Consider the following 17,878-nt stretch of genomic DNA (forward strand, 5'->3'; position numbering starts at 1 on the left):
CTTGGGTGGCATAGACACAGCATAGCCAACTGCTGGGCTTGTCCCCTACCCAGCACCTGGTGTAAGGTGTGTGTCGCATTTGGGGAAAGGGTGGGGTGGGGAATTATACCCTGGCAATTCCCGGATGATGAATAGCCCCTTGTGCGATAGAGCTAGCACAGTGCGCAGCCATAGGGCTGCTCCAAACTATAGTAGAGGCCACACCATTACTGGCAGCTGAAAATGGCTTCTCTGTGGTGCCTCACCTTGGAGACTGTCGTCCTCCTTTTATACTCAGAACATGTAAAGCATAAGTAGAGGTTGTACAAGCTTCCACTATACTTCGATACATCTCCACCCTGGCCTGCAGTTATGGATAATGCATTCAGCATACCTAGTAAGTCCTTGACCCTCAGCCAGATTGAGACTCAACCACCCAACAAGGGTGCTAATAAACATAAATTCCGGTGATGATTTTGTCACCTGTTCATTAGGAACTGGATTGAGACCCACAAGACCCATCAGACGGTAATGACATTTGGTCACTATCTACCAGGCATGGATTTGACAACTATGAATTATTAATTTTACATTACACTATGCTGCTAGAAAAGTAGGAGACACTTGGAGAAACGGAAAGAGTTGTGCATTTTAGAAATTCAATTCTTCGGGCAGGTTTACTTTTGGTTGCAGCTTCTATGAAACTCTCATTTTCAGTTTATGGCAGTCCTTGTTTCAAAGGCTGTTAATCTTTTAAATTTCTCTGTTGTGAAGATTATCTAGTTAATGTTCATAAATCCTTCAGAAGCCTAAAACTGTTACATATGAGCTAAGTGTTGTTATTACTAGGGACTAAGTGAAATCCTGGCCTCACTGAAGTCAATGGGAGCTTTGCCTTGAACTTGACTAAGACCTAGATTTCACCTAGATTGTATCTTAAAGGGGGGGTCTCAATTTTGAGGACAGCGAAAGGCATATTTTAGACCTCTAAGCTTGATATCCTTTTAAAATAACAGTTTCCCCGCCTCTCCCTGTGAATTTCTATCAGTTCATCTTCTAGACCTTTTCACTAATATCCATCTAGAGTTTTACAATTACACTGCAGAAGTAAGGACTGGGATACATTTCTTGGAAAGCAAATTGTTATGTGGATATGGATAAGCAATATCAAAATACTAAATGAAAAACCATAATGTATTGAGACAGCCCACCTACCAAGCCTCTAAAAACATACATATCTTGTTATATGGATGAAATTCACCTCTGTGCAAAGGGCCAGTGCAAGGCAGTTGTACCACTACAATCCCCCTTAAGTTCTCAGAACAGGTCATAAGGGTCCACAGGCCTTGTGCTGGTTCTTCTGCAGAAGGATGAATTTCTTCTGATGTAAATATAAGAAAGCAAGTTTCTTATAATAATTTGCATCCTTGCATGATTTTAATGTATTGTAATTAAAATTCCCAATACGTGACACTAAAATGTTTCTATACACAAGCCAATGAGTATGACCATCCAGGACTGAAATTATTTTACTGACCATAGAAAAATAGTATGTAATTAAAATGACATCTGCAGCACTATCTGATGGGATAAGAAAAAGTGACATCCCAGATCTCATATAAACGGCAAGCATATTATTAGATCTAAACCTGGCTGTAAAATTACTATCTACCCAGTGCGATTATCTTCAAGCATTGTTTCATTTACTGATATAGCAATGGTGATAACAGGCTGACTTTGCTCATCACGTTAGTTTTTAAGCCTTCCTTTTCTTTCCCATTTATTCTTCATGCATGATAGTTGCAGGTGGGAGAAAAACGTGCTCCAGCTGAATCACTTTTTGGGGGCACTTAGTTGTTTTTCAGTTTGTTCCAAATGATGTTTTTCAGCAAAAATTAAATAAACAACATTTTAAAATGGAGATGAAGAGGATAAAGATGTAAACAATGCAACATCTAAGAATGGGGCGATCTAAAGGTCACCCACTGGACAAATGCACCACCGTGAGTTCTATAACATGGCTCATTGCTATCATCCTTAATACAGAGATGCAAACCAGAGTCTACAGATAAAAACCTGGCCTCACTGAAGTCAGTGGCAAAACTCCCATTGACTTCAATGGGGTCAGGATCTCATGATAAGTCTTAACATTCAGTGTTCCAGCTGTAGTCTTTGCAGGTCATATTTCCATATTGACATGAAGGCCAGCAGGAGCGGTAGAGTCAAAAGGAGCAGAGCACAAAACAAAATAGAAAATATCAATATCGCTGAACACTGATCGGTGTTTTAAATGCATCTCTGATATACCGCTGAGTAGACTGAAATCCGTTTTTTTCTCAAAGGTGGCATTGTAGATGTGGGGTTAGGCTGTTTGAGAGGGATGGTTGGGAGGACCTGTTGTTCTTGCATATGTCATAACCCCAAGTGTGATTTGTTTTCCTCCCATTCAATTGATGTCAAACCTGGATAGGGCACCTCCTATATTTCAGAATTAGCAGCTGGCTGGCGTGCATGCTCTGTCAAACTTTACAGCCAAATTAAGTTATATGGGAAAAAGAAGTTTGGTTCCTCCAAAATAGAAATCTTGTTTACATTCCTCATTTCTGTCTATAAATCTAGAATTAAGGGGTCAAAAATGGAGAGCCCATGTTAAAGAACTGTCCAAAAGGAAGAAAGCCTGAAGGGCTTGTCTATGTTCCAAATGTTTTTCAGATTGAGAACTGAGCTGTTCTTTATTATAATGCCCAGTGTCTATACATACTCTACAATGCCACAGTATTAGATAATTAGAATAGTCCCATGTCTAGATGAAAAAGAAACAGTCTGCAAAGTGATGGGTGATACCTGATTTGGTTGAAATAATAAATACCTCTTGGGTCTAGAAGCTGGGCTGGAAATCTCCTGAGATCAGGCTCCTTATGAGTAATTTTGTACTTCATTGTTTTAAACAGGGCAGAAATACTAAGACAGATGCTTTTCTTGTAATATTTTAGTAGTTCTTTTTCCCCTCGCTCCCTCCGCCATACACACACACACAAAGAGAGGCAGAGGCATGTAAAAGTTAGACAAAAAACGTCACCAATATTATTTTGAACATTAAAATCAGGCTGGGTATGCATTTTAGACCAAGGGGTGTGTGAGTTCTGATTTAATCTAAATACACTTGCCCATCCTTACATTTATTACAGAGATGCCTTACCTCATTTGCATCTTGCTGGTCTCTCAAGGCAATCATATTCTTAATAGCTTTGATAAAAAATCCATTCATCTCATCACGACGCTTGTTTGGCAAAATCCGGGACAGTGGGATCATTAGGAATGGAAATGCAACTGTAAGAGATTATTAAAGAGAGAACATCGAAGTTAGGTGTAGGAACACTTATCTCCTCCATCCCAACTTTATTTGGGTCCCCATTTAGTAGGCTGTTTTAATTTTATACCACTTATTTCTCTGATTTCATCCCTCCATTACAGACTGATATCGCATATCTTCCAGCCTATTTTGGCTAGGAATCTCTTGTTAGTCACATGCCCTCTAAAGTTTGCCACCATTTGCAGTTTTGTCCCACAGTACAAAAATTCAATGCGACCTCATAATGCTGGAGCACCATGGTGAAAAAAGGAGATTTCCCCCCTCCCACCCCTCAGATAATTAAATCTGAGATTTTTAATCCTACAAGCTAGCCTGGCAGGGTATGGAGTGGACCCATGAAACTCTAGAGCAGTGTTTCCCAAACTTGGGATGCCACTTGTTTAAGGAAAGCCCCTGGCGGGCCGGGCCGGTTTGTTTACCTGCCGCGTCCGCAGGTCCAGCCAATCGTGGCTCTCACTGGCCACGGTTCGTTGCTCCAGGCCAATGGGAGCTGCTGGAAGTGGCGGCCAGCACATCCATCGGCCCGGGCCATTTCCAGCAGCTCCCATTGGCATGGAGCAACGAATCGTGGCCAGTCGGAGCTGCAATCGGCCAGACCTGCGGACGCAGCAGTAAACAAACCGGCCCGGCCCACCAGGGCTTTCCCTAAACAAGCGGCGTCCCAAGTTTGGGAAACACTGCTCTAGATAGATGGTAACCTATCTCCCATTTCCTGCTCCCTGTCCATGTATAGGAAACTGGTTGCCTACTTTACTCTTTCTACTACACACCCTTTTACAGAAGATACCAAGGTAGAGGGAACCTGGAAGCAGGATGTCACTAAAATGTAACCAGGGCCCAAGGGTGCACTCAATCAATGACTAGAAACCTGAAGTATTGCACTTCAGTATAACTAAGCTGGCACTAGGCTATCAAACAGCTCCCTGTTTGGCTATCACAACAGTGCACCATGAGCCTCTTCAAGCAGCTTTACCAACACTAACTAACTAATTGTCATAACACTCCTGTGAGATCAGCATGCTAGCCAACAAGCTGTTGTGAATCAAACTGTGTGATGCACTAGTGGCAAGGATAATGCTGAAGACCAGCCTTCTCCATGCACACCCGCCACACGATGCAGAAACGTACTTTCTTTAATGGAGGACTCGGCGTACTAAGGCCTTACTGATACCTGGCCCACTGAAGTCAATGTCAAAACTTCCATCAAGTTCAATGGGGCCAGGATTTCACACAAGGATTTTCAGATACACAATTCCCAATGGGGTCAGCTACATCGGTGACAGTACTGGTGCAATCTGCAATGCAGAAAATGTTCAGATGAGCTCAGGAACTTTGTACCATCATGTTTTCTAACCCTACTCTGAGCAGGTCTAAATAACAGGATGGTAAAAATGAATGAACCCTGTCAACACTACAGCTTCTGCAATTATGTTTCCTAATTACACCTCTACCCTGATATAACGTGACCTTATATAACATGAATTTGGATGTAACACAGTAAAGCAGCGCTCAGGGGGAAGAGGGGGCTGCGCACTCCGGCGGATCAAAGCAAGGTCGATATAACGCGGTTTCACCTATAACACAGTAAGATTTTTTGGCTCCCGAGGACAGCGTTATATCAGGGTAGAGGTGTATCTAAGTATAGACAAGGCCTTAGTCGCAATCAGCCTCAGCTGGACTAGAATTTATGACCTAAGGCTTCATATTCCATTACCAGTCCCATAATGCATTCCCTATCTTTTCACCTCAAAATAAATACATTCTTTTAATGGCCTCCTGTACCAGCATTTATCATCTTCATCCTTTACAGACACCAGACAGACAGCTGCTGTTTAAATTATAATTTTAAGAACTTATATCAGGACACACTTATCCCCTCACCTCATCCCCCTTCTGTATGATTTTGTTGGGGGTGGGCTTTTTATTCCTACCAAGTAAACAGAGGGCATTCAAACTGCTCAAGCCAGCTCCAGGCACCAGCGAAGGAAGCAGGTGACTGGGGTGGCCAATAGAAAGGGGCGGCATGTCTGTTCGTTACTGGGGCGGCACGTCCGGGTCTGAGGCGGCAATTCAGCGGTGGGTCCTTCATTCCCTCTCTTCCTCTTCAGTGGCACTTCGGTGGCAGCTCATTTGAGTTTTTCTTTTTTTTTCTTTTTTTTTCTTCGCTTGGGGCTGCCAAAAAGCTGGAGCCAGCCCTGGCTCAAGCATGGGCCTTATTAAGAATCTGTCAGTAGCCCACGGACCACACTTAATTCACACAACATGGATTACATTACAGTGACTCAGCTTCACTATGGAAGGTAGCCCACAAAGACTACAGGTCCCAGAAGACTTCCACTCAGATCAAGGTGAAGCATTCCTTTTGGGACACGCAGCTCATCAGGAAATATGTTCACAATGAAGATGAGGATGGATGCGGGCCACATTGTAGAAATCTCCTGGGTGTATTTGGTGTGTGGGCTGAACTGTGAATACCTCTCAATCAAAGCCTTCAGTGCATCTTCCTGCTCCCACTTCACAAGGTTTTGTGACTCAGGAATAATTTTTTTAAAATAAATAAATATAAATAAACAAACAGACAGACAAAGATGGGCTATACTTACTTATTAGAATTAGGATGGGCCTAAGCATTGAAAATTCAAAGAATTTTTTGCAGTTCTTAACAAAGGTATTATCAGGATTCTTCTGAGAATCCACGTGGGTACCGAAAGCCACGCTAGCGACGACATCCAAGGTGAAGCAGCCGTAACTCCTGTATTGAATTTAAGAACAGGACCTCATTAGCTGCTTGTTTGCATCTCCATAGAATCACAGAAATGTAAGACTGGAATGGACCTCAATAGGTCATCTAGTCAAGTCCCCTACACTGAGGCAGAACTAAGTACTATCTAGACCATCTCTTGAAGGTGTTTATCTAACCTGTTCTTAAAAACCTCTGATGACAGAGACTCCACAGCAATTTGATCCAGTGTTTAACTACCCTTAAAGTTAGGAAGTTTTCCTAATGTCTAACCTAAATCTTCCATGAAGCAATGGGCTTAAATTGCAGTTTGTCCTATCCTCAGTAGATAAGGAGAACAATTTATCATCCTTTTCTTTATAACAACCTTTTAGCTACTTGAACACTGCTATCATGTTCCACTCCTCAGTCTTCTCTTCTCCACACTAAACAAAATCAATTTTTTAAATCTTTCTTTGCAGGTCATAGTTTCTAGCCCCTTAATCATTTTTGTTGCTCTCCTCTGGACTTTCTCCAGTTTATCCACATCTTTCCCAGAGTGTGGTACACAGAATTAGATTCAGAGCTCCTGCTGAGGCCTTATCGGTGCTGAGTAGAGTGGAAGAATTCTTGCTTACAACCCTCCTGCTAATACAGCCCACAATGTTCAGTTTTTCTTTTCCAACAGTATTATATTGTTGACTCATATTTAGTTTGTGGTGCACTATGACCCACAGATTCTTTTTCTGCAGGACTCCTTTGTAGGCAGTCATTTCCCATGTTATATTTGTGCAGTTGATTACTCCTTTCTAAGTATTGTACTTTAAATTTGTCCTTATTGAATTTCATCCTCTTTATTTCAGACCATTTCTCCAGTTTGTCAAGATTATTTTGAATTATAATCCTGTCCTCCAAAGCACTTGCAACCCCTCCCAATTTGGTATTGTCCACAGACTTTATAAGTCTACTCTCTGTGCCATTATCCAAATTATTTATGAAGATATTGACTAGGATCTGACCCAGGGCAGTTCCCTGCAGGACCCCACTCAATATGACCTTCCAGCTAGATTGTAAACCATAACTACTCTCCGAGTATGGTTTTCCAACCATTTCTGCACCCAGTTTATAGCAAGTTTGTCTAGGCTACATTTCCCTAGTTTGTTTATGAGAAGGTCATGTAAGACAGCATTAAAAGCCTTACTAAAGTAAAGATATATCATATCTACTGTTTCCTCCCTACCCACAAGGCTTGTTATCCCCTGTCAAAGAAGGATATTACATTATTTTGACGTGATTTGTCCTTGACAAATCCATGCTAACTATTACTTATCACCTTATTATATTCTAGGGGCTTACAACATTTATTGTTTGAATATTAGCACCATTATCTTTCCGGGTACTGAAGTAAAGCCAGCTGGTCTATAATTCCGTGGGTTTGCCATATTCCCCTTTGTATCAATAGGAACTACATTTCCCCCTTTCCAGTCCTCTGGGATCTCTCCCGTCCTCCAGGAGTTCTCAAAGATAACCATTAATGGCTCAGAGATCTCTTCAGACAGTTCCTTAAGTATTCTAGGATTTACTTCATCAAGCCCTGCCAACCTGAAGACATCTAACTTGTCTAAATAATTCCTAACTTGTTCTCTCAATATCTGCTTCATAAATATCACATTATATCTTTTTCCCCTTTGTTTTTTAGATTTGGATCAATTTTTATTAGATTTGAGTTTCACCTACAGCAAATTTTTCTCCTTATTCTTCTAACAACAAAGGCTAAATGCTATTAATAATAGCAGCCTCCAGCCTTTTCTAAAGTTCATGTGAGAAATTTTACTATTGTTTATATAACCCTTTTGGTTAGGAACTGTATTTCTAAATTATAAAAAGAAAAAAAAGTTTCTTTATAAATGGCTATAAATCAAATGCAGTATGTCAGGGGTTCACAAACAACTATCAAATTATCCACGGTCACAGCCCCCATGTCATCTTATGAAAGACTAGTTTGATTCTAGGTATCAGATTCTCTGGTGCTTTGACCACGAAAAAGCTGCCTCTTTAACTCAAACGCAGATCCCTGTCTGTGAGAATGTTCCTTATAACCCTGCCAATAATTTCTATCCATATATTATACAGCAGCATTTCTCAAACTGTGGTCAATGGACCGCTGATGGTTTGCACATCACCAGGGACTGAAGGGAACCACAAAGGAACACAAGGACATTGCTGAGAAACTAAATTATTTCTTTGCATCAGTCTTCACTGCAGAGGATATTGGGGAGATACCTATCCTGGACCTGCTCTTTCCTGCTAATAAAGATGAGATACTATCAGAGATTAAGGTGTCAGAGAAGAGGTACTGGAACAAAATGATAATTTAAAAAGCAACAGATAGTATACCTCCAAGGATTCTGACGTTCATCTAAAAAATGACAGCACAGAATTAAAGGGGGTTCAGAGGAGAGCGACGAGAATGATTACGGGCATGGGAAAACTATCATATGAAGAGAGATTGCAGAGACTGGGATTGTTTACCTTAGAGAGAAGATGAATAAGAGAGGATATGATACAAGTATATAAAATAACTATATACTTGTAGACGAAATAGTCTAGAAAAAGCAGATCGGGAGCTTCTATTCTCCCTGATTCATAACATAAGAACAATGGGACATTCAATTTAATTAAAAGTTGGCAAATTCAAAACTGATAAAAGGAAATAACTTTTCACTTAATTAGACTGTGGAACTCATTGCTACAGGAAGTTAGTGAGGCCAAGAATTTTGCAAGATTCAAAAAGGAATTGGACATTAATATGGATAACAAGAATAACCCAGAGTTATAATAGTCAATGCCAACAAAAATTTTGAAGGGATATTTAACCTCATACTTCAGGGTTTATGCCAATCTCTGACTATTTAGAGATGAGGATGAGAACTAAAGTTGAGGCAAATTATCCTACAACTGCCTATCTTGGGGTTCCTTGCCAACTTTTGGTGCTGGCACTGCCAGAGACAGGATACTGGACTAGATGGGTCTGATCCAGTATGGCAGTTCCTGTGTTCATATGTTTCTAAGTGAATGTTTCTATTCATAAATGAATGAGGACAAGTTATTTACTTGTTCCCATAATATAAGAACTAGGGGGCACCAAATGAAATTAATGGGCAGCAGGTTTAAAACATATAAAAGGAAGTTCTTCTTCACACAGTGCACAGTTAACCTGTGGAACTCCTTGCCTGAGGTGGTTGTGAAGGCTAGGACTATAACAGGGTTTAAAAGGGAACTAGATAAATTCATGGAGGTTAGGTCCATTAATGGCTATTAGCCAGGATGGGTAAGGAATGGTGTCCCTAGCCTCTGTTTGTCAGATGGTGGAGATGGATGGCAGGAGAGAGATCACTTGATTGTTAGGTTCACTCCCTCTGGGGCACCTGACGTTGCCGCTTGTCGGCGGAATTTTGGTGGATGCTCGTCTGCTGCCACGGTCCTCCGTGGCTCATTGTCTGGCTGCCGCCAGATGAAAAAGGTTGGGGACCACTGCCTTAGATACTTTCCTAATATTACTTTTCCAAATAAGCAATTGCTGCCACAGGGATGTTAGGGTATGTTTACACTGCAAAGAAAAACCCACGGCTCTGCATTTCGGAGACCAGGTCAATTGACTTGAGCTTCTGAGGTTCCATTGTAGGGCTAAAAATAGAAGTGTATTCATACCTGCTTGGGTTGGAGACTGGGCTCCAAGACCATCAGCCCTCACCAGGTTTCAGAACCAGGGCTCCAGCCCAAGCAGGAACATCTATGCTGCTATTATTAGCCCCACAGCCCGAGACCTGCGAGCCCGAGCCTGATTGACCCGGGTTCTGAGACTCAGCACCGTGGTGTTTTATTTGCAGCACAGACATACCATTAGAGTGATAATGACTGCAAAGGAGAGGTGTCTCATCAGACACACCCAGCATTAAGCTGTGATCCACCCTCTGAAAAAAACTGAGAACTCCTTTTGTAAAGTAAGTGTGTATTTAAGGGAAGCGTGACTATTCAAGTATTTTGAAAAGGTGGTTCTCATTTGTAGTGTGGTGAATGTACCTTTGGATATCAAAAGCCTTGCCAGAATCTGCATACACCTTCAAGTTACTCAGCAGGACATCACATGCTTGGTTTATTAGTGGAGTCATCTGAAAAGGAACACACGTGGCATAATAAAAAACCCCAATAATTTCCTCTATATTAGTTACAAACAGTAGATGGTACAGTGTTCACAAGATCTTCTGAATCAGTGGATGAGTAATTTTTTCAGAAGAAGGAGGAATCTTGGAAGGGGGGACAGACACCCCTTGTTTCTCAGGGCTAGTCTACACACTAGAAGCACTACAGCTGAGCCAATGCAGCACATCTAGTAAAGATGCTCTATGTTGACAGGAAAGAGCTCTCCCGTGAGCATAATAAAACCACCTCCATGAGAGGCAGTACCTATGTCATTGGGGGAAGCTCTTCCGCCAACATGGCTGTCCACACCGGTGCTAAGATCGGTGTAACTGACGTCACTCTGGGGATGGCTTATTCACACCCTGGAGCAACATAAGTTATACCAATGTAAGTGGCAGTGTGTACAAGCTCTCAGTTCTGACCACGAAGAATATGCCAGCTCCACCAACTGGCTGCTGCACAGCCTAAACGCAAGCCAGGAAATCCTGACTGAATGTTCACAGAAGTTGGGTTCTTGTCTAGCTCTGGTTACACTTTAGATTGCTATCAAACAAAGACATGCCACCTCTTTTCTCCATTATGCCCCAACCCAACACAGATGGTGACTTACAATGACCAGTGTGTATGGTACATTCAAAATGAGATGGTACAGTCTCGAGGACAGGGAACATACCTTATTTATAACTGCAATCCTAAAAAAGGAGATCAGCATGTATAGACCCTTACTTCTGTGTAGAATCCTGTTGAAGGCAGTGAGTTTTGCAGATCTGAAGACTGTTAGCAAAGCATCGTATAAATGCCTTGTGTTATAGTCTACTACAGTGTGCAGAGAACAGTGTTATCACTACATGGGGAAAAGGTTCTTGGGAACAGCAATTGCCACTACATGGATATACACATGGTTAATGCCCATCAAAATACTCTGCTAACAGTCCTTCGCAGGTGATGACACATGATGGTCAAGAGTGGAGCTAACCATGGCCTGGCTATGGTTAACAGAGGATCTTTGTTGACTCCTACAAGTCAGGGCAAAAGCAGAGCAATGATCAAAACCCCATTTGGTATTGATCTATGTACTGCCATACATAAAAAGGGCATTAGTGTAAGAGACCTGGCTGTGGGCAGTCATGCCTATTGGTCAGAGCAGGAGTCAGGCCTAGTGGTCAAAGCAGGCACTGGGAAGTGGCTCCAATCCAAGGGTCAAGGCTGCAGTCAGGAATCAGTAGCCACCACAGGAGTCAGAGCTGGAGTCAAGAACCAGGGTCAGGGTAAGGAAGTCAGAACCAGGAGCAAATGGAGGTAACAAGGAGTGAGTAGGAGCACAGCTGGGAAACAAGGCAGGAACAGGACTAGGAGCAGTGCTGGAGCAGGACAGGGGGAAAAACGCAAGGAGCAGCAGGCACAGGGAGGATTGTGGATACAGGAGTGAATGCACTGAGCACCCAGAGAGCTGCCACTGCTGCTTGGCTAAAAGTCATCCAGCTGCCCTTCCTGACTAATCCGGCGGTGCAGTCAATCAGGTGGCCTGCTGCAGACCAGCTGTGCTTGTTGGGGTGCCCTGATCCCTGACAATTAGACACCAATCACAATTATGTTCCATGGGTGGCTTGACTACTTGGGTTAGTGCACAGCCTGTGATCTGAGCGTATCCCGTGGCAGCACTGTCTGCTATGTCCTTTTCTTCACAGGGTCTGTGAATTGTACTTCTCTATAATCCATGATTTGCTACCTCATTGTATCCCCAGTGACTATTATATGCACCCATTGGAATACAAGATGCCTAGATTGGCAACCACCCGCAAGCTCCATACCCTTCTTGCCTTCCTATCCAGGTATTCTGCATGGATGTGAACCAGCATGATAAGAGCAAACGGGCTTGTGCTACGCCTGTGGCACTCTTACCAAAAAATGACTTATTGCAGCCTCTTGCTACATCAACAGAGCAATGTGGGCTGCCCATCCAAGTCCATGGTTGTTTGGCACCTCTGCCTTCGTGAAACTGGCATAACACTTTGTACACAGGCACGGTGCCATCTGAACACATGGTCCGTATTACAAACAGCCAAGAGATCAGTGGATGAGCAATCAATATGTTTACTGAAGACAACATTCCGAGTTAGGAATATTGTTAGTCACTTGAGCTTCCATGCTTATACTTAAAGGAACAGGACATTACTATTTAAGCTCAAAACTGGATTGATTTGGGCCTCATACTATACTAGGAAACTCATATTGTGAATTCTGATGAAGCCAGATTGGTATTCTGCAAAAGTAGCTGAGAGGGTAGGGAAGTTATAGTACAATCTCCTTTCCCCTTTGGCTTCCCCAGGAAAGTCCCCTGCAAAGAGGTTCTTCTCAGATGGTTCAATGAAATTACCAGAAATCGGTTAAACAGGTTGAAATGGTGTGAAATGTTGTTTTGTAACCGCTGAATTAAACCCTTCCAGATAACAGAATCATTTAAGGAGAACAAAACAAAAAAAATCAGTATTTTAAACAGGTCTGATTATTAAACATGGTGATCATTATATATTTTCTTTTTATTCCCTTATTTTCTCCCTCATTCTTCATCACCAGACATGCAGCCTCCCAGCCAGTTGTTATAGCTTTCCAACAGCGGAAGGGGTGAGGGTGGGGGTGAGGAGTGGAAAGGGTTACTCTTGTGGTGGACAAGGCAGCTCACTCTATTGCTCGGAATTTCTATACTCTGCCAACCCTTGAAATCTCTGAATATTGTTGCACTTTATTTCTACCCACACAATTCTTTTGTTGGCAAATCTACCCAGGGAAGGATTTGATTTGTTGTGAATGTGTGCAGGCATTGTTAAAGGGTAGGGATACATTGACAAGATAATTATTTGCATAAGACGACTATGCAGGATATATATTTAACTATTTTTCTTGTGGGGGGGCATAAATAACAATGATAAATACATAAAAAGACCACAGGCAGACATGATTCATGAGCAATTTAAGCCCTTTGCTTAATCATCAAGAAAAATAAAATAGTGGTGGTGGGGGAAAAGAAATTACAGAAAACTTTAAAAAATATAGTACAGTAATAAACAAACTCAGCAGCTATCCCCTGGAGACCACTACCTTACTATACATTGTCATTTGCCAATCAGAATGCAAGAGCTCCACAACCTATGATTTTCTTTAAGTAAATAAACTCCAGCTGCTGTACATTCTGATTGGCTGGTAGTAACATAATGGAGTAAAACTGAAACAATATGTTCCTTGTAAATATTTGATCTGCCAGTTATCTAATGGCAAGAGTATCTCAGTGTCCAGATTTATTTCTATCCGCCAAAGAAGAGTGCTTGGGGTTGGGTTTTTCTTGTTGCCAGGGGCTTCCTTGCGTAATCTTGCCAATATATGGCTTGGCACAGAATAGTTAGTTTCTGGCACTATGTATACACAGTACACTGGGGTGTTTACTTTGCTCAATAGCATCATTGTCACACTCCTCTGAGTAACCACGTTTCTGAGTATTTAATTTTATCTGCCTTAATATTAGCCCCCACAATATGCCATAGAAAGACACGTTCGCTGCTACACAGAACTTACACTCAAAAGAGCAAAATGTTCAAGGTAAGATTGTTTCCGTATCAGATTATTTTTTTAAACAGTGTTTTATTTTCCCCAACCCCCCCTTTACCAACCATCTCTCCACTCTCTCTTTCCCAACCTGCTCCGCTGGTGCTGCCCGCCCCACTGTTCTCTCCTTCCAAACCGCTCATCCTACAGCACAGATTCAGGCGCAGGATGAGAATCTGGTGGGTGGAACAAAACCAATCACCCAGTCAGATGGTGCCCATTTTAATGGGAGTGTCTGGAGATCATCTGCTGGTGTCCTCTAGGGGCAGAGGGAAGGGCTTGCATGGTATATTTCCCCTTTGCAATCATTGGCAGCTCCTGCTGCTTACTCTTGCTCGCTACCACAGAGGTTGGTGGATGGAGGCTGGAGGTTCCTTCCTCAAGTGTTAAACAGGGTTAAGGAGTATAAACTCCCATCTTGATGCATGGGGATGGTCTACACTCTACAGGACTCACTGAACATCCTTTCCACCCTAAGCAATTATTATTTCCTAACTATATCATGTCATGTTAACAATTTTCCATAACTATCTCAGCCGTCAGCAAAACTGGTTAACCAATTGTCTGCTGCTATAGCATGAAAACCTCACCTTTATATATTAAAAATAATAATTAAAATATCAATAAGATTGTGCATGTTCATCAATAATAATCATTCAGATTTTCATACTGTATTGCACAAGAGCAGGCAGCACTATCATACGGCACTGTGACAGCATGATATAGGCTGGAGAACAGTAATTCATGGATTATAAATCCAGAAATGACTGTTGCGATTATCTAGTCCAATTTCCTGCATAACAGGTCATAGGACTTCCCTGAATTAATTCCTGTTTGGACTAGAGCATATCTAGAGCCTGGGTAACCTTAATTTAGCCCCCTTCTGCTTATGCATTATGATACAGTCTTTAATTATATGATCATATGCTGTTTTTTCACAGGAGATTTTAGGTGCAAAGCTCTAGCAAGTCTCTACTGAGCACGCGTGAACTGTGGCTTGTAACTTGGCCACATTTGAGTGGATTTTCCCAGGGACAGAAAAAGGCACATCTCTGAAATAAAGGCCTCCCCTTTTTAAATTTCAACCCCTGGTTCAAAGCATGGAAGCACCACAGAGTCTCAAAAAATGTTGCCAGACTTTTTAACATGGGGGAAAAACACCTATTTCCCCCTCACCTCAATCTTCAAGAATGCAGACATCTGTGCTGAAGTTTTCAAAATAAATGAATAAATAAATTCAAGCTGAAGCGAACACCCAGCATATGAAATTTCATCCTGAATGGTTAAAATTTGGGAAAGTTATAAGCAACTGAAATCAGGGCCTTTAAATGGGAAGTTTGAGGCATCCTTAATAATAAATGGTGCTACCAGCTCGCCTATAAGGTCTATAGCTAGATGGCACAATGTGCCCAATACATATACACACAAATACTATATCAAAAATACTATATTGAAAGAATGTTACTAAGATTGCAAAGCCAAGCATTCAAAAGTAGGAAATGCCAGAATTAAGGCCTGTGCAATCTTAATTCTACCTCATTGTGCATATGAATTATGACACAGTGTTTAATTAAATTATCACATGCCATTTGTTCTACAGACTTCCTGCCTCATTCAATGTACAGGATGAACCATGCACAGTCAATCAGACAGCTGTTAATATTTCTTTTTATCCTCATTATTCATGTGCCGATCTAGCAAAGCACATAAGCAGCTGTTTAAGTACTCTGCTGGACTGGGGCCTCAATGCATGACCCCATGCCTTAATCTCTCTCTCTGCTCCCCCCCCGCCCCGTTTATATATTCAATGGAGGGGGAAGCCCAGGACTAAACCCAGTGATTATGCCCTGTTGACACTTTTTTGTTGGCCTGACATACAGTTTGTCTAACTTGCTAGGCAGGGTCCCTGCCCTGGTACTGGTGGTCTCACGGAACATGAGAACATTTGGCACCACCTAGGGATTAAGGGCCTAATCCAAAATCCACTGAAGTAAACTGGGCACTTTCCATTAACTTTGAAGGGCATTGGATCAGACCCACAGTGAGAAGCCCTGTGTGAGGAGGGGGAGAAGACAACTACAAGCTCATGAAGAACTGGTATTGGAACATTAGCAGCAGGTAGATAAGGCAGAAATTGCACCATTAATGGAGAACCCACTCCGGGGACTCCATCTCCCAATCCTGGTGGCAAGTAGGCAGGCTATGAAGAGCCCCCGCCAGTCCAGATAACTGAAGAAACAGGAGTTTGTGAGAGGCAAGGGAAAAAAGAAGGAAGAGAAATTGTGGGTGACAGCATATAAGAGTCAAGAAAGATTATTTGTGGGGTGGGAGCTCATGCCAGTGTTCATGACCCTCATACTCAAGCACTAGGGAAGACAAAAAGAAACTGCATCTCTTCATTTGCAGTTAACTGATCAGACCCCAGTGAAGGGTCTAAGATTGGGGCATAAGGGACACTGAGGGTCCCACCCCACAAATAATCTTCTTTGACTCATATATGCAGTCACCCAACATTTCCCTCCCTTCTTTTAACTTACCTTTAATCACAATTCTCTGTGTCATTCGCTGTTGTTAACTCCGTGAATTAGCTTTTCCTAATGAAGGACCTGCATGTGGGGCGACTGCTCCAGCTCCCCAGACTGCATAACACATATTGGCACATTTCAGGAAGGAGCTCCAAAACAGTAGCATTTTGCTGAAAAGCCCAGCAACCACGGCACAGTAATGAGAGGCACTTTCAAAACATCTTTGACTCATGGAGAGCTCAGGGGAGTTACAGAGCTACCCCCAGAATTCTGAGCCACAGCTGCCACTGTCAGACCCTTCTTTTTATTTGGATTTGCTAGATCCAAATATCTGAAATGGGCATGAGAGGAGTTTTAAATCATTGTTTGTACAACATCGTCACAAGTTCTGCTTTGCAACCCTCTTTAGGTAGAAAAACAGCATTAACACAAGCTCCATTTCACAGATTGTTCAGAACAGCGCTACCTGCATTGCACACTTGAACTTTGTGTTTGGACGGGTGGCAATGGCCGAGAGGATTGCAGGTATGCTGATAGGATATGGCAAGAGCACTGCAGCACAATCACAATAAATAAAAATCAATAGAATTCTGCTGGTGTGGGCAGTAAAAGAGAGAAGAATTATTTATCAAGTCTGACAAGGGGTCCAGAACTGCAGGATCATCAGAAGTGCATTCTTTACTTTCCTCAAGAAATGCTAAACAGGGCACCAAGATCACTACAGCATGAACAAACAGCCTAACATCTTTTCTTGCTTTATTATTTCATACCTGGAGACAACTTTAAAAGAATCTTGGTGTAGCTATGATAGTTATAATGCATCTTTTATCCAAGGACCTCAAAGCATGTGACTGACATCACTAATGAAGTCTTACAACAACCTCGTGAAGCAGGTATTATCATCCCCATTTTACAGAAGAGAAGACTGAGGCACAGAGCGCTCAAGTGCCTTTCTCAAGATCATGCAGGAAGTCAATGGCAGAGCCAGGAAGAGAACCCAGATCTCCTGACTCCCAGTCTTGTGCTGTCTCTCCTAATCTGATTATTTATTACTCCTATTGTAGTAGCGCCCAGAGGTCTCAATTGTGAGGCACGTTGGCGATCCGCTGGACAATCATAAAGGAAGATATGTGCCTCACCCCAAAGCATTTATAATCTAAGGCCTATCCTGCAATCTGATTTGCTAGTGACTCCAGTGGGGCTCCACATGAGTGCAGAGGTCCACACAACAGATCTGATTGCAGGATCGAGGCCTGAGAATCAATGTTCTTATACTGCACTTGTCATTACGATACCTCAGTGCTTCACACTAACAAGCATTAAAACCTCCTCCAACGAGAGTGAGCTGTTTTACTAGCCTTTTTGTGGTCATTAGAAAAAGAAAAAGAAAGGGGAGAAAAGAGCATATGGAACTCCATAAAAACAATGTTTGAACAGCATTCAACTTTTAATGCAAACAAGTTAGGAGATTCAGGGTGA

At 42.1% G+C, this 17,878-nt stretch overlaps 1 protein-coding gene across 6 annotated transcripts in view; it reads right to left on the bottom strand.

Moving 5' to 3' along the window:
• Positions 1-17,878, bottom strand: part of TBXAS1 (thromboxane A synthase 1) — a 329,156-nt gene that overhangs the window by 109,058 nt on the left and 202,220 nt on the right. For all 6 annotated transcript variants that reach the window (XM_044988623.1, XM_044988655.1, XM_044988639.1 and 3 more), the window contains 3 exons: positions 10,155-10,243; positions 5,956-6,104; positions 3,179-3,309 (listed from right to left, as the gene is read on the bottom strand). In XM_044988623.1, coding sequence (XP_044844558.1) covers positions 3,179-3,309; positions 5,956-6,104; positions 10,155-10,243 — 369 coding nt within the window. The remainder of the gene's footprint in view (positions 1-3,178; positions 3,310-5,955; positions 6,105-10,154; positions 10,244-17,878) is intronic.

This window comes from Mauremys mutica, chromosome 1 (genome assembly GCF_020497125.1).
Source record: "Mauremys mutica isolate MM-2020 ecotype Southern chromosome 1, ASM2049712v1, whole genome shotgun sequence".
Lineage (NCBI taxonomy): Eukaryota > Metazoa > Chordata > Testudines > Geoemydidae > Mauremys > Mauremys mutica.